This window comes from Martes martes (genome assembly GCF_963455335.1).
Source record: "Martes martes genome assembly, chromosome: 5".
NCBI lineage: Eukaryota > Metazoa > Chordata > Mammalia > Carnivora > Mustelidae > Martes > Martes martes.
In genome coordinates this window covers 71,180,392-71,200,785 of record NC_137892.1, presented here as the reverse complement: position 1 = coordinate 71,200,785, position 20,394 = coordinate 71,180,392, and the positions used below count along the sequence as shown (strand labels likewise).

General features: G+C 45.0%; 1 protein-coding gene across 2 annotated transcripts in view; it reads left to right on the top strand.

The window, feature by feature from the left end:
* Positions 1-20,116, top strand: part of MAST4 (microtubule associated serine/threonine kinase family member 4) — a 170,003-nt gene extending 149,887 nt beyond the window's left edge. For both annotated transcript variants that reach the window (XM_080805051.1, XM_080805052.1), the window contains 5 exons: positions 1,149-1,378; positions 1,930-2,052; positions 10,705-10,841; positions 13,162-13,343; positions 13,708-20,116. In XM_080805051.1, coding sequence (XP_080661177.1) covers positions 1,149-1,378; positions 1,930-2,052; positions 10,705-10,841; positions 13,162-13,343; positions 13,708-17,585 — 4,550 coding nt within the window. In that variant the 3' untranslated portion in view covers positions 17,586-20,116. The remainder of the gene's footprint in view (positions 1-1,148; positions 1,379-1,929; positions 2,053-10,704; positions 10,842-13,161; positions 13,344-13,707) is intronic.
* Positions 20,117-20,394: the final 278 nt, after the last annotated feature.

The window sequence follows — 20,394 nt, the reverse complement described above, 5'->3', positions numbered from 1 at the left end:
TTCACTGCCCACCGGTGTGTGTTTCCTCACCTGGTCTTTTGACGTTTAGAGAAAAGGTAGCCAGCAAAAGAGAACCAAGATGTCATGTGCAGTCACAAAATGAAGGAGCATGGTAGTGAGACACTTAGCTTTGTTCTACTTTGGCCAGACCTAAGAGCGGGAAGAAATGATAATTTGGGTAGTTTGAGCTCTCTGTGTCCACAGGGGACTCAGTACACCTTCAGCAGCCCTGGGGCTCAGTCGCCTGGCTCCCATGGGGCTCACCCTTGCAACCTCAGTGTCTTCTCTAGATTGTTCTTGTCAAACACACACCCAGTTTCACGTGACCAGTTAAGATCTGTTTAGATTCACATAGATGGAAGAGCGATGGCAACAATTAAATTAGAAGTGTGTTTGCTTCTTAAACAAGAAGAACAGAGTAGAATTGGTATTGTGGAAGGTGAACAAAGTTTTTGTTAAAATTTCTCAGTTTCACCTGCATTATCCTTTCAGAATTATTGTTAGAATTGTAGGTAACATATGAAGACAATCAGTTGTAGTCAGAGTAATGAGTAATGAGGAGTGATTCGTTGAGAAATTGACATTGCCCTGTTGCTTGATCAAAATTGCTTCATGAGTACTAGCTCAGTAATACTCTAGAAAGCAACTGGGGTGTTGATAAATGGCTTTCCTAACCATGCATGTTTGAGAAGAACCATGTTCAAGTTGTTGAGGGCAAGATTTGAAGCCCGAGGATCTCTTACTCTGGGCCACACAGTATTCTCTGTGTAAAGGCATACTTGAAATTTGTGCATCTGTGATTTGTTTCTGTAATTAAAATAAAACATGCTAACTAGAACTATCACAGCCAGGTAGCAGCTAGGTTTGGGGTGTGTTTTAATTAGTGTAAAGAATTAAGAAATTATAACTTCAGAGAATTCATTGAAAAATGAGTTAAGATAAAGACACTTTTGAAGTTCTCTTAATAGCCTCTGTTCAGCAAGCCATGCTAGTTAGATAAGTATTTTTATGTTATTTCTTTATGAGACATGAATGGGTTGGTCTTGCAGCCAAGCTCCTAGTCATGGCAGGGCTGATGCGTCGTGGGCTGACTGCATGGACGTCTGTGTGATCAGGTTCAGCTTTGATGCCTGGCTTCTCTGTTGCAGATATGTTTGCTGTTTCTCCACTGGGAAGTCCAATGTCCCCCCATTCCCTGTCCTCGGACCCTTCTTCTTCACGAGACTCCTCTCCCAGCCGAGATTCTTCAGCAGCGTCCGCCAGTCCACATCAGCCTGTTGTGATCCACAGTTCCGGGAAGAACTATGGTTTTACCATCCGAGCCATCCGGGTATATGTGGGAGACAGTGACATCTACACGGTGCACCATATAGTTTGGGTAAGACCATCAGCCTCTCATCCTCGTTCGTTTCCACTCCCACCCATCCTGGAAAATGAGTAAGTTGGGAGGCCTATCTGCGAGCTGTTTTTCCGTTAAGCTGACATTGGGGACCTGTTCATGCCCTTTCCCTTTATGGGGGGGAATTGAATTTAACAAAAACTAGTAATTTCTCATAATTCTGTCCAGTTTTCCTGTTTGTCCACTCTGCATAACAAGCTGGTGGAAATTGTCAAAGATTGTCCTCTTGCCACTTCTCTTTTTCGGAGCTTTTTGGTTTTGTTTTGTTTTGTTTTGTTTTTGTAATCTTTTTTCTGGTCTTCTTTTATTTTAAAACAAAACTACCTTCTCCACTCACCTTAAATTTTGTAAGGAATGGTCCTATTTTAGGATGATGACAGAAAAGGAATAATAACCATGCCTTCTTGATTTCCTCTTAGGAGCTTAGGATCATTTGCTGATAAACTCAGAATATTCTCCCAGAAGAAACCGCAGATGTTAGGGTTGCCATTTGTTGGCTTATGAATGTGTACTCTGTTCTTGGACTTTAGAATGTAGAAGAAGGAAGTCCAGCATGCCAGGCAGGACTGAAGGCTGGGGATCTGATCACACACATCAATGGAGAACCGGTGCATGGACTTGTCCACACGGAAGTTATAGAGCTCTTGCTAAAGGTATTATCTTTTTATGTCCATGCCATACAGGGAAAGCAGGTCATCAGAAAGAACTGGTACCAAAAATTCTCTCCTGAAGTTCTATAGTTCTTCTCTGTGGTACACACTCAGGCTTATCAATGAGAAAGCTGTTTAATAGTCTAAAGTTTAATATAAAGGAGAAGAGAATATGAATTCTCTGGTTATTTATACCATGAAAACCATGTTCTTATATCTGCCCAGTCACTTCCTAATTGAACTTCTTATTCTAAATCACAGATAACAAAAGGGTTTTTTTTGTTTGTTTGTTTTTTGGTGGTTGGTTTTTTTTTTTCCCATTTATTGAACCTCACATAGTAAAATCTGTTTGGAAATCACCTATCCTAAGGGTGATTTTCTTCAGGAACATTAAGTAAGTTTTATTCTAGTACAAGGGAAGATGAAGTGGTATAAAACTGTGAGGTCGGATATGAAGGTTCATTCTAGTAGTTGAATTTCCTTTGAAAGATGGAATTGTGAATACAGGGACCTCTGGGTAGCTCAGTCAGTTAAGCATCACACACTTGGTTTCAGCTCAGGTCGTGATCTCAGGGTCATGAGATCGAGCCCCACGTCTGGCTCTGTGCTCATCGGGGAGTCTGCTTGAGATTCTCTTTCCCTCTCTGTCTCCCCCTCCCCCCACTATGTGCACGCTTGCTCACTCTCAAATAAATAAATGAATCTTTAAAAAGAAGAGCTGTGAAAATAAGCACATATACCATAAATGACAGAAATAGGTAGTAATGGAGGAGGGGATGGTGGGGGGGCCTTCCCCCCCATACAAATGATTTTGAACGTAAATCATTTTCTGTTTCGAATGCAAGCTGAATAAAGCTTGTAGAGTTAAGATCACAAGAAGCGTGGACATGAGAGGAGGGAGAAAATCTACACTGATCCTCTCATTTCTGTTGAGTTACTTGCTGTGTCACCTGCTGACCATAGAATATAAAGTTAGATCTCCGAATATGGATCTTGTAAAAACAAAGATGAAGTTTGTGTTTGCCTGTAAAATCTGTTCAGAAAAAGAAGTCTGTGATCAGAAATACAGTCTCTAATTGGAGGATTATTTTACAGATCCACAGGTTTATGGATGACCTCTTGCTTTTTGAGCACCAAGGGGTCTGTAAGGGACTTCAGAGAGGTGTGAACCATAGCCTCAAATAACCTACAGCGTGTTGAGAGAGCATAAATTCGTATATGCTATTTAAATAATGTGCATTTAGACCGTTTTCAGAATACGTGCTCTGAGTCCAGTGCCGGATGTAGATGGTAGATGTTGATAACACAGGAATTGTTATAGTCCTTGCCCTTGGGAAGTATGGGAGATGCAGGAGATGTATGGAAGCACGTAAAGTTTAACTTAATTAGGTAGAGGGAGGGTTGTCATACTTTCTCAGAGAATATTCTATGAGTAGAGAGACATCACAGAGAAATTTCATTGAATTGAAACATGAAAGAAAATTAGAAATCTAGAAGGCACTACAGAGAAGTGGATGTGCTAAGCCTCCCAAAATAAGGGCAGTTTAATGACTTTTCTCCTTTCCTGTCATTCCCACAGCTAATAGGAATATATTCTTCAAAAAATTAAGGGTCTGGCCTAGGTTTTGAGAGTAGTTAATAGCAGTCATATCCCAAGGTCCATTGTAAAGTAGCAGATTTTAAGAAAGTTATTGCCATTGATTAATTCACATTATTAATGAAATTTGGGTCTTGGGCTCAAAACTGAAGTCTGAAGGGTTGGGGCCTGATGTTGCTGTCATAAATTCCTACAGATTGTTCCCTAACACTAGCCACCTTTCTCACAAATGCATGTATTGATCACTGGAGGGATAGGACTCAATATTGAGAGAACGCTGCAGGGCCATAGGCAGTGTTGGAAATCAGCTAAAGGTCGTGCTGAACACATAGCAAATCCAACAGAGCCCTGCAGGGCAGATCTTAACTCTTAAAGCTTTCCACATAATCCCAGCATGCACCCCGTACCGGGATGTAGATGGGTACCCAGTAACTGTGGTGTTGAGGTGAACAATGGAGTTCTCCTTTGCCTGCTGTCCAAAAGTTACCGTGGGAGGAGCCAAGTACCACACTTCTGCTCCTGTCATGTCTTGACTCATGTCTTTGGTATACATGCCATTCAGTTCATCATTCAACATTAAATGGCTCGAGTTAGGCTCCACTTTGCAATGTGTCTACTGAACAGAGCAGAAGACATGGAGGGTAAGACCTGAGTTTTTTTGTTTCCTTCCCCATCTATCCTTGATAATATTCTTTGTCCACCTGGTGTGCAACAACTCACTCCAAGTAAGTGTCCAAGAAATGGGAGGCACAGCAGTGTTGCTGACTTGGAGGTCCTTTGGCTGTGGAAGTCACCTGAAATGACTTCAGGCTCTACAGGGCAAAATTCTAGAAGGGATATACAGACTCATGAGTCTGACCAGCAGTTTCTGTCACAGTACCTGCTCCTGTGGTCCAGGGCTGCCCCCATTGCTGGCTCAAAGATTGACCCTTTGTGAGGAAGAGCCCAGGGAAGTTGTTTCGGGTCCCCCCGCCCCCACTGTCTACATATCCAATATAGAAACCTCTCCACCGAAGAAGCAGGCAGGCAGAGACAGAGGTGTTGTTTATCTATCTCTAAAATGCCCATTGCTCTTCTCTAGGAGCTCACCTTTTGTTTTACATAGTAAGTCTGTGTTTTGCAGGTGAGGTTCTCTTAGTTGTTATTCATCCTGCTAGAGCTTTTTCAGATCTTGGCATTAACATTTAAAAGAAGGTCAAAGGGATTTGAAATGGTAACATAGTTTGGCTTTCTGCCTTCCTTATAAGAACGTTGTGTTATGTGCCGCATGGCTCCAGCCACAGCATATCTTCTTGTCATTTCATGTATCTGCTCATAAAATCACAAGAAATAATGAACAAATATGTATATACATATATACATGTATATAAATGTGTGTGTGTGTGTATATATATATCTTTAGAAAATATGCATTTGTTTCCTTGGCTGAGACATTTGATGATTTTCATAATTTGTTTTATATTTGATATGATTCAGGATTTTTAAAACCTGCTTCTTTGGAATTTGAATATATACTTCTCCTGAAGGTCTCTGGCAAAGCCTCTTGGCAGAATCCAGTCCCATTTGTAACAGTGTGTCCTCCCCTAGTCACAGAGCACCTTCTTTCCTGGATCTAGTCAGCGTGGCTCTGAAATTGCGTACACACACCCGCAGCGTGTTGGAGAGCCCTGGCGTCTCTGTCACAGAGCCAACCGGAGGATCCTGCCTCTGGTTCATAAAGGAAGCACTGGAGAGGAGCAACCAGTGTAATGAAACAAAAAGGATACAAGGGATTTAATTATCTTCTCAGTGAACTGTGTAATCATGCAGCTTTCTTCCAAATTTAAGCAGCGGTTCTTGGACAAAGCGTGAAGTGAGGGATACCCACGCTGGGCTCCCTCATGCCGTCGCTCGTGGAGCACCAGGGTAGCAGCTTTGTTTCGGTCCCTTGGATGCTGCTTCCTCGTTTATACTTGCAGGCTACTTCGTGAAATGTCGTGGCACCCTTAGGCAAAGGTGGGGGCTGCCATGTGTCTGTTTGGAAATGCTCATAGAGTACTTATTTAGCTTTTGGAATGTAAACGCCAGAAGCATTTTCCATTTAACGTCTTTACCTTTGGTCTCATTGCCCCTCACAACTTGCAGGCAAACCTGCTGCGGGAGCAGGGACTTAGGTCCGCAGTCATTTCACATGGTAGATCCATGGAATTACAGAATCCTGTGCTTCTCCAGTTCAGCTCCCCACTGGCTCTCTGCCTCCCTTAAAGTGGGCTCCTTCACCTTTGCCTCCCCCACTCTCCTGCCACCAGGAGTTAATCACCTCCTTTCGGCTTTCAGGTTAGCCTTCTCACAGAACTTCGCCAAAGCAATGAAATCTTTCTCCTCCCGCTGCTGTCATGGGTGAAGTCCCTATTGAGGCACATAACAATGTGTCTGGCTTTACCTGCCTAATCAGGAAACTCCCAATTCCACCAGGTTGCTTTTTCAGGATAACATTAATTTAAATGCCCAGTGCATAAGAGAAGCCCTAAAACTTCATCAGCCCCTGCTTCAGAAATTTCTTTTCTATGAACTCTGGGGAACTTTTAGATACTAAAATGAAGACCATAAGATAGTATCATTATTACCCTCCCTACCTATTCACTGAGCCCGGAAAATGTGCAGAGCATTGTGTTAGGTCCTGAAGGGTCATACAGCAGAGGACTCTGGGAATAACAGGTAACAGACAAACTCCCATAATCCCTACACCCTGGGAAGTAGGTGCTGTAAATAACAGTGTGTGCCCACTTCACAGATGAAGGAATTAAAGCAGGAGAATGTTAGCTGAGCAGTCCGAGGTTACCTGCTAAGAGGGAGCAGAAGAGGGTTTGCACCCTGCTGTGTGGTGTCAAAGCACGTGCATCACGTTAGTCCAACCAGAGTGCCCTATACCTGAGGTTCTCTGATTGCCAGTAATGCAGTACAGTGTTCACGTGGAAAAACAGTCCAATATCAGTCTGCAGTCAAAGGCACAGACTGTAAATATGGCCCAAAGTCCAAAGGACAGATAGCTTAAACTAGGGTAGACAGGGAGGAAGAGTTGGAGGTTACAGGTGGAGAGTTAGTGTATGGGAAGGGAGTGCGTTACGGTCTCAGTAGAGCAGAGAGAGTGTGTGCAGACAGAAGGGCAAGAAAACTCAACGTGCTTGAGGTACATGAGTAAACGAGCGCGGCAAGAGCCTGGGTTTGTATATGGGTTGGGGTGTGCAGGTTGGTTGGAGCTGGATTGTAGAGGATGTGAAGCAGAGCAAAGACATTGACCTACAGAACGTGCAACAGTCCCCGTGTGTGTAATGCAGAGAAAGGAATATAAAAATAGTCTACCTCAGTAAGCTATCCAAGGCCAACTGATAAGCTCACGTGGAGCCACACTGAGAGGAACAGCTCGCTTAGCCTGCTGTTGTATTGAGTTCAGCCAGCTTAAAGCAATTTCCCTCCCACCATGCACAATTACACAAATAGTTAATAGGAAAAGTAAACAAATTGAACATTTAACAGTCTGTTGGCCCCATTTTTTGTTGTTTTTTAAACAAGTACCACAGAATTTCTCTTAGAAGAGTTCACTCGTTCTTTGGAAGAAAATATTGAGGATGAACTGACCCAGTAAAACAAATTGCACTCAGCTCAGACAGCCCTCCATGTGGCGAATGCATCCACCAGGTGGCAGGCTTTATGATTCCTAACGCTGTTGGCGGAAAATGTCGTTTTTCTATTCGTTTACCATTTTCGTTGTCATTAATGCTCCTGGTGGAATATTTGGAGTCTGTATCTTCTGTGTCTGTAATTCCTCCTTAGGGAAATTCTCTCAGTGTATTTACGTCAGTCAAGCAAACGGTCCCCTGGAACAAGTCATATATAGAAACGAGGAAGAGAAAACCAGAGCTGGCTTTTATAGGGGAAGGGAGCATTTTGTAGAGAGCTCAGTCATGTGCTCTGATTTAAAAACCGTGGTCATAACTATTTTCTGATGAGTATGCTTATCACTTATGTTTATTTATTAAAATGTTTACGCTATTTTTATATCTCTTCATTTTCTTCTTGGCAGTCTGATGTGTTGATCATTCCCTGTATTAATCCAGTATCTGATTCCCTTACCATCACCCATTAAGTATAAGCCATGCTCTGCGGGGAGCAAGAGAAGTGAAGGACCAGGGCGTGCCATGCCCATGACGAGTAGCACAGGTGATGAGGGTCAGAGAGCCAGAGCTCTTCTGCTAGACTCTGTGACCTTGGGAAGAAGAAACCCCAGTGTCCCTGAATCTATTTTCCTCATCTTTCATGCAAGGATAACAATTCTTTCCCACCTCACCAGGTGCAATGGTAAAATATCGTAAAATATTTACATTATTATATACAAATATATGTTGTATATAATATATTAAATATATATAATTTAAATATACGATACGTATAATATGTATAATTTGTATATATTAAATATGTACAAATACATTATTTGTAAAAAAAAAAATAAAACAGCTCTCCTGGCATGGTGGTGAAAATAAAGCAAGAGAATACATGTGAAAAACACTTTAATGCTCAAGATGCACTTTAAAAAGGCTGCATGGCATTGTTAACTGCTTGTAGATAAAGATAGGAAAGGTGATGGTGAATTATGTTAAGAAGGGTAGAACTGGACTCAGGTTCAGTGACTCACATACTAGGAGAGCTTCAGTGGTCACGAAGGCTCTCTGTCTTGTCTGTATGTGAATGTGGAAAAGGGTTGAAAGAATGGTAGTGAAACATGAACTCCAGCCATCCTGGTTGCTCTTTTCATTCACCTAAGGCATGCAGGACAGACTCATATTTTCGCAGGACCTCCCAAAATTGTGAAGGGAAGATCCTGTTCTAAACAACCTGCATTGGTAGGCCTTTCATACGTAGAAGCTGAACACTCAGTGGAAACAAGAAATAGACTGTCAGTCTTTACCATCAGATAAAGGGTTATTCTTAAAGTTTTGGCATTTGCATGCAGAACATACAGTTTAGTCTTTCAGAATATTTTTTTTTCCTTTTGTTTCAGTTCAAATCCTATTTCGCTAACACACACACACACACACACACACATATATTTTACAATTAGGACATTAGGTATGGGAATACATGTCTTAAATATACAAAGAACTCTACAAATCAGTCAAAATACTAAGACTTGCTCATTCTAAAATGGATATAAGACCTGGACAGATTATCTCCTGAAGAGATAGAAATGACCAAAATAAATGAGATACCATCAAAGAAGGAAGATGAAAACTTGATACAGCTTATTTGTATAAAATTGGAAATTTGTTTAATGTTAACATTCAGTTCTGACAAACCTGTGGTAAGAAATGTATTTATGGGGGTACTTGGGTGGCTCAGTCAGTTAAGCGTCTGACTATCTCTCTGAATCTGAAAAAAAAAGGGGGGTATGTATGTGCTGCCCACAAATACACCTGTTGACATAAACTTTCTGGAAAATAGTGTATTAGTTTGTACCAAGAATCTTTAAAAAGTTTGGAAAGACCCTTTGATTTGCTACATTGACTCTAATTATGTAATCTAAGGAAAATGACAGAGATTAAAACAAGTGATTTATAGATAGGGGTATTTATGACAACCCTTAAAAGAATTGAAAAGTAGAAAAGTATGGAAATAAGTTTTGATTCACCCATCTTGTGGAATGTTATTTATACAGCCAATAAAAATTATGTTCTCAATGAACATTCAGTGATGCAGGGAACGTTTTCCAAGTTATATAATGTGAGATGGAAAAACAACATAAAGCTAAATATTAGATTAACTAAGATTAAAATCATTTCTGAAGTATGTCTGTATACATGCATAATTTATACGTGCCTGAAAAGAAATCAAGAAATATGCTGAAATATTATCAGTGTTAGCTGAGTGATAGGTTTCTCAGTGATTTTTATTTTTACTTATACTTTACAATTACTTCTCATAATATCATGTATTATTTCCCAAATTGGAGCGGCGGAGTAGATGTTAACATGAAAGCAGTCAGTCCTCCTTGGTTGAGTCCCCGACCCCACCATACTCAACTCTCCTATCACTTAGAGCTGAACTGCTGGGTGTTTCCCAGAAATAGGCCTTTGAAAAGAGCCTTCTCCTTATACTTCTTGTCTTTTCGAGGTAATCAGGGCCATCTGTGGCTTTGAAAGGGTATGTTTCTCCCCCAGTTATTAAGAAATTCAAGAAGAGGTCATTGATGTGGGAGTGAAGGGAATCAGTCCTACCATCTGCCCTTGGCACCCCTCAGCCCAGCTTCTGACTCCACTCTCCTCTCTAACCTCAGGGCCTTCCCAGCAAGGCCCTTCCAACAAGCCCTGTTCTAGCAGTGAGTGAAATATCCAGAAATCCACCAGGAGTTACCTCCCCATGCATGACCTGGTTAAAGAGAGGCTGTTTTATACTCACTGGCATCAACTTTCAGTTCTGCAAGCTGACAAGTCTTAGGGTGACAGAAAAGAAATCTTTTAAAATACTTAAAAATAAAAGTCTCTTTCAGTTTTCCTAGTCTATGATTTCTAGGTCAAGGGAAAAACACAAAAAGGAGAAAAAAGTAAAATAAATCAACCAAGAACAGACAGCCCCTGGGCACATTTATACTCCATACCTATGGATGAATGTAACTTACTTATAGAGTGCTTTCCACGTGTCACACTTGGTGCTGAAGCCTCTCTTAACTCCATCCTGTGGAGTCCTCATACGAGCCCCTGTGAGATAGGTCTGATTCCGCTGGTAGATGGGGCAGGTGTTTGAGGCCCAGAGAGAAGCAGCCTCCTGCAGTCACAGGACTTGGATTTGAACTCACATCTGTGGAGTCCAGAGCCTGCCCTCTTAAAGAAACCTGTCATTTTGCTGTCTACCCTTTGTGTTCTATTAGGATGTCCCTGCTTTATTAAAAGGTTACTTAGAAATGGAGGCTTTTGTACATATGTCTTTAGGTATCTTTATTTGTCTTTGAATCTCCTAGCCCAGTTCCAAATCTTGTTTCCTCCCAGAATTTCCCTTTAATACCACCCCACTTTTTTTTATAGAGTGGAAATAAGGTGTCAATCACTACTACCCCGTTTGAAAACACATCAATCAAAACGGGACCAGCCAGGAGAAACAGCTATAAGAGCCGGATGGTGAGGCGGAGCAAGAAATCTAAGAAGAAAGAAAGTCTAGAAAGGTTAGTTAAAGCAGTATTTTTGCGATTTTGGTATATACCCTTGTTGGAAGAAAGTTACTCCTTACTTAATTTAAACACTTCTTTGTGAGAAAGATCCATTGCTCTGTGAGAAATTTCATGCTGTGGTTCAGATATTTATACATTAAAGTTCACATTCATAACAGTGTTATGAATTATTTTTCACAATGAAAAGATTTACAGAGTTACATTGTAGGAGTATTCAGATTGTTGTGTTTTTTTGTTTTTGTTTTTGTTTTTGTTTTTTTACTGTGTGAGTACCATGAAAAGCCATTTACTGTTTCTTAAACCTCTAGACTTCATTTCAGATGAGTTGGATTTAAGGCATTGGAACTTCAGGCAGTTTTTGGCATTAAATCTATATTTAGTAATAGCCTTTACATTACCTGAAAACATACAATTGCTATTTTTTAAATGGCAGATATTTGGAAATAACTATATCTTAAAAGCATCCAAGTAAGCCTAAAAATAAAGAGGTTTTATTTTACTGGCTGAAGATCTAACTGGGGTACACATTTGCAATCTGGGAGGCACTGTGAGTGTTTTTGTGCTCTCTGCACACACTGGCAAGCTTTGTGTATGTGCTTGCCGTGGGGACATTTCTCCCTAGTCAGCTGTCTGGATGGGCTCCCTGCGTGATGTCACAGCAATATCCCTCCTTTGCCTATTTAGATCTAATGTGTCTGATTGTATTTAGAGGATTTTTAGTGATAGAAACGTGGGAAGGGGCGCCTGGGTGGCTCAGTGGATTAAACTGCTGCCTTCGGCTCGGGTCATGATCTCAGGGTCCTGGGATCAAGCCCCGCATCAGGCTCTCTGCTCAGTGGGGAGCCTGCTTCCCTTCCTCTCTCTCTGCCTGCTTCTCTGCCTACTTGTGATCTCTCTCTCTGTCAAATTAAAAAAAAAAAAAAAGAAATGTGGGAAAATAAGCAAATGAAAAAAGAATGCTTATTAATTCCAGGAAAGACAAAAGCATACAAGAAAGGAAATGGAATCATGCTTTGCCTAGCCCAGCTGTGGACAGTATTTATAATATAAAAATAGAGAGGAAAAAAACCACCCTTTTCTCTAACTGAAAGTTTTAGTTTAGCTGTAGAGGGAGGAATAGAAAAAGGGAAGTATATTTGGTCAGAAGGCGGAAGGGTGCTTGGGGAAGAGCTTAATCCTCATCTTCTGTGCTGGGAAGTCAATAGATAGTTTCTAAAACTGAAAAACGAAAACATGGTATAAAGAGATTCCGTAGCAATGTGCAGGCAGATAGAAGAAACAGCTCAAGGAGTAGAAAGTGGTTTCTCGGCCAAGTGCGCCAAGGACAGAGTAGCACAGTTGCTGTTCTTCATTATGAACTGTATAAGGTGATGTCATTATTTAACCCGACAACATTTATTGCTTTGATTAAAATTAAACACACCAGTTCTGAGATGTGTAGTCTATTAGATATTAGATAAATGAGTGATTTATATATTTGTTAATGTGTGCTTTGTATCTGGATTGTGCTTTAAGTTAGACAGAAAACACTTTTTCCAAGGGGTAACAGTGTTTAAACTTGTGCTTAAGCTCACTGTGGGGGTGAGTGAGGCTTGCATGATGGCAAAGGTAAAAGAACTTTCTAGAGCCACTTGCATTTCTAAGCCATCAGAAGCTTTTTTTTTCTTGCTTTAAGATACGCTTTTTGAGCACTAAATACACATTTGCTTCTGCTGCAGCATAGCGTCTGGTGCCCTGCTGACACGATAAGCTTCAGTTCACCTTTCTCGCTTTTTCTATGTTAATGTGCAGCCTACATTGTCATTAGGAATTTTCAAGAGCCCACTGTGGTATAAGCACGGCAAACAGCCCCTCCTAGATAAAGCCGCTGCCCAGCGTATCACCATTAAAGAATTCTACATCTAAGATAATGGTTTTTCTTTCAGAGATTTACTTGGTATTACCTCTTAATTAAATTGTGTCATTGTATCTGAGGGTACATGCTCAGAAGCTTTCAGGTCAAGAACGCCCTCCTCATAAACCTGACAAATAAATAAATGAGTATATGTCGCATGTATTTTATATTTTTCCTTTTTTCTCAGCTCTGCCTGAAGTATTTGGAATTGGGAGAGCTTCCACTGTATACTATCAAAGACTCTTCCTTTCTAAGTCATAAGGTTTTTAATTTGAAAGTGGGAACCTGCACCTTAGGGTAGGATCTGCCCCGGGACCGCTGTCCCTGCTGCCGAGGTGTGAACTGACTATACAGGTGTTGCGGGGAACGGGGCGGCCCCAAATGTAGAATCTAATCTGTTGTCTCCGGTTTTCACTCCAGGAGAAGATCCCTTTTCAAAAAACTAGCCAAGCAGCCTTCTCCTTTGCTCCACACCAGCCGAAGTTTCTCCTGCTTGAACCGGTCCCTGTCATCAGGGGAGAGCCTCCCAGGTTCCCCCACGCACAGCTTGTCTCCCCGGTCCCCCACGCCCAGCTATCGCTCCACCCCCGACTTCCCATCAGGTGAGCTAGTCTCCTGGCCCACACAGCCAGGGAGAGTTGAGAGGTGGTCAGAATGACCATGTGAGCTCCTGAGGGACAGGAGGCTTATTCCAGGTTAATGAAAGATGGTTGAGGATGTAGATGGTAGCAAACAGGATTGATAGGGCAGTCGTGAGATGTGGTTGTTTAGAACATTAAGGCAGGAAGTACTGGGTTGGACCCTGATGTGGGGAAGATTTATCTGAAAAGCATGTATTCATTAGAGTTAAATGCTGAGACAATTTGCTGACCTTTATCTGAGCTGATCGAAAAGAGTTTGGGTTGGAAGCATGGAAAGAAAAGGGAAGGAGTCCATTGCTCATGGCTTTCTGTTTTCTCCCCACAGGTACTAATTCTTCTCAGAGCAGCTCCCCAAGCTCTAGTGCCCCCAATTCCCCAGCAGGGTCAGGACACATCCGACCCAGTACCCTTCATGGTCTGGCCCCCAAACTCAGCGGACAGCGCTACCGGTCAGGAAGGCGCAAGTCGGCTGGTAGCATCCCCCTCTCCCCACTGGCCCGGACCCCCTCTCCAACGCCACAGCCCACCTCCCCCCAGCGGTCACCATCCCCTCTGTTGGGACACTCGCTTGGCAATTCCAAGATCTCTCAAGCCTTCCCCAGCAAAATGCACTCCCCGCCCACCATTGTCAGACATATCGTGAGGCCGAAGAGCGCAGAGCCCCCAAGGTCCCCGCTGCTCAAGCGCGTGCAGTCTGAGGAGAAGCTCTCCCCCTCCTATGGCAGTGACAAAAAGCACCTGTGTTCCCGCAAGCATAGCCTAGAGGTGACCCAGGAAGAAGTGCAGCGGGAACAGCCTCAGCGGGAAGCGACCTTGCAGAGCTTGGAGGAGAACGTGTGTGACGCGCCCTCACTCAGCCGCGCCAGGCCCGTTGAGCAAGGCTGCCTGAAGCGCCCTGTCTCCCGGAAGCTGGGGAGACAGGAGTCTGTGGACGAGATGGACCGAGAGAAGCTAAAGGCCAAGGTGGTAGTGAAGAAACCAGATGGGTTCCTGGAGAAACAGGAACCCCACCAGAAATCCCATGGACTTGGTAGTGATTTAGAAAACCTCTCAACTTTGAGGCTGGAAGAGAGAGAGAAGAAAATATACCCAAAGGCTTTAGAAAGGTCAAACCATTTTGAAAACAAAGGGGCCTTGCAGGAGACCCAGTCCCTGGGCAGTCTATTGAAGGGGGCTCTTCACAAGCAGGCCAGTGTTCGGGTCAGCGAGGGGGTGACCTCAGAAGGGGCAGCAACGGGCCATGTCCTGGCACCCGGGGACCACAGCCAGGGCGTCTGTGACTTCAAGCGCACCTCTGCTGCCAGCACCCTCCAGGACAGTCTCTGTCACTCCGCAGACAGGTCCAGCTCCACAAAGGGGGAGAACGTGGAGAAGACCTCCCAGGCCAAGGACTGTCTCCGATGTGAGAAGTTAGACAGCAAACTGGCCAACATCGATTACCTCCGAAAGAAAGTGTCACTTGAGGACAAAGATGAAAGCCCGTGCTCTGTGCTCAAGCCCAAGATGACCTCTAGTGCCCACGAAAGCCTGCCTGGGAACCCAGTCCGGGCTGTGGGTGGACAGCAGGAAGCCCTCCCGGCCTCTGAGAGCCGAGCGTTCATCAGCAGTGCCCACCCGGCTCAGATCAGTGCTGTTTCTTTTGTCCCTCTCAAGGCCCTCGCTGGCCAGGTGGATGGTGGAGTGGAAAAGCCGGGCTTGGTCGCTCCTGAGTCACCTGTCCGCAAAAGCCCCTCTGAGTATAAGATGGAAGGTAGGTCCATGTCCTGCCTGAAGCCTATTGAGGGCACTTTGGATATCGCACTCCTGTCTGGACCTCAGGCCTCCAAGACAGAGCTGCCATCCCCGGAGCCTGCACAGAGCCCCAGCCCAGCCAGTGATGTGGGGCCCTCTGTGCCACCAGCTCTCCCCAGCAGCGGGGGCATGAAGGGTGACACAGCGGGTCAGAGGGAGCCTTCCCCTGCCAGCTTCAGGATGAGTAAGTCCTACCTGCTGGAGTCCCGGTTCCCATCCTCTAGCCGGGCTCTCCAGAATTTACCAGCAGCTTCCTTGCCTGAGGCGGACCTAAAGCGGGACAGGAAAGCTTCCCATGCTGCCAGGAGCCCAGTGACTGTCATGGAAAGTAATCCCCAGCAGAAGGACGGGGGCTCCAGCAAACACCAGGATCACAGCCCCGACATTAAACTCCTCCCCTTCCTGGGGCAGAACCCCCACAGCACCGACCCATCCAGGTCCCGCAGCCTGCTGCCCCCTGAAAGTACCCCCTCGAAAGAGAAGCTGAGCGGGAGGGAATCCTCTGAAAGGGGCCCTTCCACAGCCAGAAGCGAGCGGTCTGCTGTGAGGGTTGACTGCCGAAGAGACCCCTCCACCGAGCTGTGTCCTCCAGAAGCTGCTAAAACCAGTGACGATTCCAGAAACCTCCCCTCTGGGGGAAGGCCCCGCCCTGACTGCTACACACAGCCCCACCCCACAGAGAAAGCATGGGGGCCTTGTGGCAAAGCGGGCCACAGAGATGGCCGCGTTGAGGTGAGGCCGCTGGCGAGGGAGGACTCTCATTTGCCTTCAGCAGCGACTCCTTCTGAGAGGGAGCTGGGCAGAGGAAGAGGGGGCACGGAACCCCAGCCAGAAGCCCCTCCTGCCCGGCGGTCCCAGCCGCCACCTGGCCCTCAGAATGGGAAAGGAGACCTCCTCTCTGGTTTCCTCGTCTTGCCGAGAGACAGTCCCAAGGAGCTGGAAGGGAAGGAACAGCCTCCACAGAAGCATGTCAGCGGTAGCTCTCAGCCAGTCCCAGTCACCAAAGAACTGCACGGCCTGGCGGCTCGGCACAGCAGCTCGCTGAGCCAGTGCTCAGGCGGAGAGCCCGGGGGCAAGCCCTGTGCTGCAGAACCTGGCCTGGGCCTCCAGGGCCCTCCCAAGCCGACCACAGCGCACAGTGAAAGCAGCAACCACAAGCCCAGGCCCGGCCCTGACCCGAGCCCTCCAAAGTCGAAGCACCTAGACAGGGCCCTCTCCTCCCAGAAGCCAAGCAGTGGGCCTGCAGTGGGCAGAGAGCCTGGTGCTCAGCCCCCTGTTGGCCCCAGCCGAGAGGGGAAGGTCTGCAGCAAGGGCGTCTTGGATGCGTTCCCTGCCCTCCCAGGCTCCCAGAACACAGCTAGCGATGCGATGGGCCAGGGAGGAGGTGGACCCTCAGTCCCACTGCAGGCCGAAGGGGGTCTTCTAGACACCAGGCTGAAACTCGCCAGTGGTGGGCATCCCCCGGAGGGGCTAGAGAAGCCCACGCTCCTGCCATGGCAAGGACGCCCAGGAGGTGATGAGTTGGTAGACCAGAAACCCGCCACCGTCAGTGAAAAGCAAAACCTGTCTCCAAAGCACCCCAAACCATCCACTGTGAAAGACTGCCCACCTCTGTGCAAACAGACAGACGCGAGTCCAAGTTCACCGGCCGCCACTACCACTGACAGGAAGTCTGAGGGCAAGAAATGCACTGAAGCACTTTATGTCGCCACAGAGAGCGGGAAGCCTGAGGCCAGCCTTCCCCTGGCACCCGGCGAGGCCAGGCCAAAAGGCACAGAGAGGCCAGCAGCTGCTGTCGGGAAGGGCTTGCCAGAGGCCAAGGGGAAAGGGCTGAGTGCCCAGAAGCCACTGAGTGAGGCAGGCAAGCCCAGTGGCATGAAGCGGTCACCCTCAGCCACCGGGCAGAGCTCTTTGCGATCCACTGCCCTCCCGGAGAAGTCTCTGAGTTACTCCTCCAGCTTTCCCGAAGCCAGGCCGGGGGCGCGAGAGGCCACCACAAGTGGCAGTGACGCGTCTTCCACCAAGGCTGGAGGGGCTGCGGCTAAGGCCCTGCCTGGGGGGGATGGCAGAACCCACATGACCAAGAGTGACTCCTTGCCGTCTTTTCGGAGCCCCACCGTCACTCTGGAATGGCACCACCCTGGCCCGAGTGTGGCGGGGGGTGCGGGTGCCGGTCACCGGGACAGGGCCCTGTCAATAACTGCCACCGTAGGAGAATCCAAAGGGAAAGAGCCTGTCCCAGCCCAGCCCCCTCAGACTCGGAAACAGAACCCGGGCAGAGAAGTCACTAAGGTGTCCCCAGCTCCAAACCCTGACCGCCCCATCACCCTTTCTTCCGAGAAGGACTTTGTGGTCCGGCAGAGGCGGGGGAAAGAGAGTGTGCGTAGCAGCCCTCACAAAAAGACCTCATAGTGGGGCAGGCCCCAGGCCGGACTGGGGAGACCCGACCTGAATGTGTACCTGAGTCTTGACTACCTTTCGAAACCAGCACTGTGTGGCAGCGCCCGCCGGGCAGAGCCTGGAGCCTCACTGCGGACGGGGAGAGGGAGAGAAAGTCGGAAAGAAAGAGGGGACCTTCTTCCAATTGCCTTCCCGATCATTACCGGTAAAACTGTTACCAGATAGTGTTTGTACAAACAACAACAACGGAATAACCTTTACAGTTGAGGGTTGCTGAGGAAAAAGATTTTCTCTGTAAATACCTAGCGATGTGTTTGGTTTGGGACTGAGAGTCGGTACCTTGCTGCTGTGATTGCGTTGTTTACCACAGCTTTGTTTTGTTTGTTTGGTTTTTTTCCCAGTTAAGATTTTTGCTTTACCACTTATCATAACGTAGTAATGAAGCAAAACGGTTAAAATTGGGTGTATGGAAAAGTAGAGCTACACTCCTGTTCGTGTACATACGCACCCACCCACATGTTTTGGTCTGTGGTTTAAGAGAATGTTTCAAGGCTACGTTTTTTCTAAGTTAAAGCATTCTAAGTAGAGTTAAAGGTGGAAGAAAGTCCTAGATACAGTAGATCGTGAGTTTTTGTGTGTACTTTTCAGGAGAGATTTTGGTAGTACTGTATCTGGCTACCTGTGTTTCCAGATCCGAAAGCAAGAACTACTCTAATCACCGCATTTGGAAGCTTTCCTCCGTTAGGAATGGCCGGAACCAAGGGAGCTAACCATTGTCACTGCACAGCCATCCCAGTGGACGTTCTGATCCTGGGTCCAACTGTCTGAAAGGCCAGTTGTCCTTGTCTGTGAGTGTGTGTGTGGGGTCTTCACCCTCGCTGGAGTGCGGGCTATAAACACACGTCAACTTTATTGCTCTTACTTTCCCTTCTTTTTCTTTCCACGCTCTTAAACTCAGGCCTTTATGCTATGAGTCACTAGTCCAAGAAGCACACATTTCGTAGGACTTTGCACCAGCCCTGCTCTTGAACAAAAAGGAAAATTACTGGCCGCACACGAATCTGACAGTGCTTAAATCGAGTAAGAAGGATCAGGCATTGGAAGAGGTTTTAAATTTTGCTTTTTTGAGGGGGAAAAGGGGGTGGATTTTGGCATCATAGCATATATATTAATGAATAATCAGGACATCAGATACATTTTAATACATAGCTGGGGCCTTATGTTGTAGATGAAGCTTGCTGTTTTTAGCAAGTTCCTGGGTTTCACATTCATTTCTGATGCATCGAGTAGCTCCATACATTACATAACACGGTCTCTTTATTTGTATGCAAAAAAAAAAAAATACTGTATTAATAAAGAGCAGCATTTTTTTAATAAAAAAAAAAGACTCAGTGGAGCTATTTGGTGCTTGAATGTGTCCTTTTTACTTTTGCTAAGCCTTATTTAAATTTTGTATACCATGAAATATGTAGAATTCGTCAAATCATTTTAGTGCTGAGGGGGTTTTTTGTTTGTTTTCGTTGCAGTTGTCCTGGTGGCTTGTTTTGTATTGTAAGACGACACTTGCTGACATAAGTACTAAAGGCACTAAGAGAAAATACACACAGATAAGTCTTTATAAGATGTTTGGGATCCATAGCAGGATTTTTTTTGTTTTGTTTTTTAAGAGAAAAAAATATTACCAATAAATACTAATTCAGCACCCAAACCCCCTCGGATATCTTAGTATCTTCAAGCTATAAAATTGTTCCTCTAAGCACAGCCTCTGGATTGTAAATTATTTAGCGAGGCTGTAAACCCTGCTCCAAAAACAAAGGCATAACTTAACTGACTGCTTGGTTGTCCTTCATTGTACAATGAGATGGCAATGGAAAAAAATAAATAAAAATAAAAAAGTCTCCTCCTTGCCCCTGATTTTTTTCCCCATGTAGTTTCAGCTCTTCCCCATCGCTCCATCATGAAATTGTAGAAGAAATAAGTATTGTAAAAGAACTTAAATGGGTTTCCAAAGTGGTCTCAACATTTATAATTCATATCTGTGTTTGGTGGTTGTCATAACCCAGTCTTCTGTATCCAGACACCTCAACAGATCTATCGGGGAGGTAGTTCATGGTTTACAGCCTTTGCTTTTTAACTGTCCAGTTTCCTTTAAAGCACAACTAGCTGCTCGTTTACAAATGATATTTTTATGTATATTTTGTATAGTGTATTATCATTTTTGCCAAATATGTTTTTGCATTTTGGATGAGTAAAGAGTACTTCAGGTTGCATTCATGTAATACCTGTTTGTTGTTGTAAACCTCTCCAATCAGCTGGTAGGAATTCTCCTGTGTTCTCTCCGGTCAGTCTCCTGTGATTGTAAGATGTGCTCCTCGGTAGAACTCCCAGCTGTAGGTTGACCAGCTTCAAAGTCTGTTAGGATCTGTGCAATAAAGTGTTTGCAGTCTTATTTTCTCTAAGAAGTTCCCTATGGATGTCCTAATTGTTGTATATTGAACAAATATTTATACTTATGCAGTTGCATAACATTGAAATAAAAATTTAGCATGAAAAGATAATGACTAATATGTTCTTTCCTTATGTATATACATCCATTTCTAAAATGTTACTGAATATAACTGTATATTATGGGAAGTATGCGGCTTTGCAGATGGCTCTTTATGGAGGGGAATGGTTTACTATTTTATTTTATTTTATTTTATTTATTTGAGGAGGGGGAGAGAGCAAGAACAAGCAGGCGGAGAAGCAGAGGGAGGGGGAGATGCAGACTCCCCACTGAGCAGGGAGCCTAATGCAGGACTTGATCCCAGGACCCTGAGAT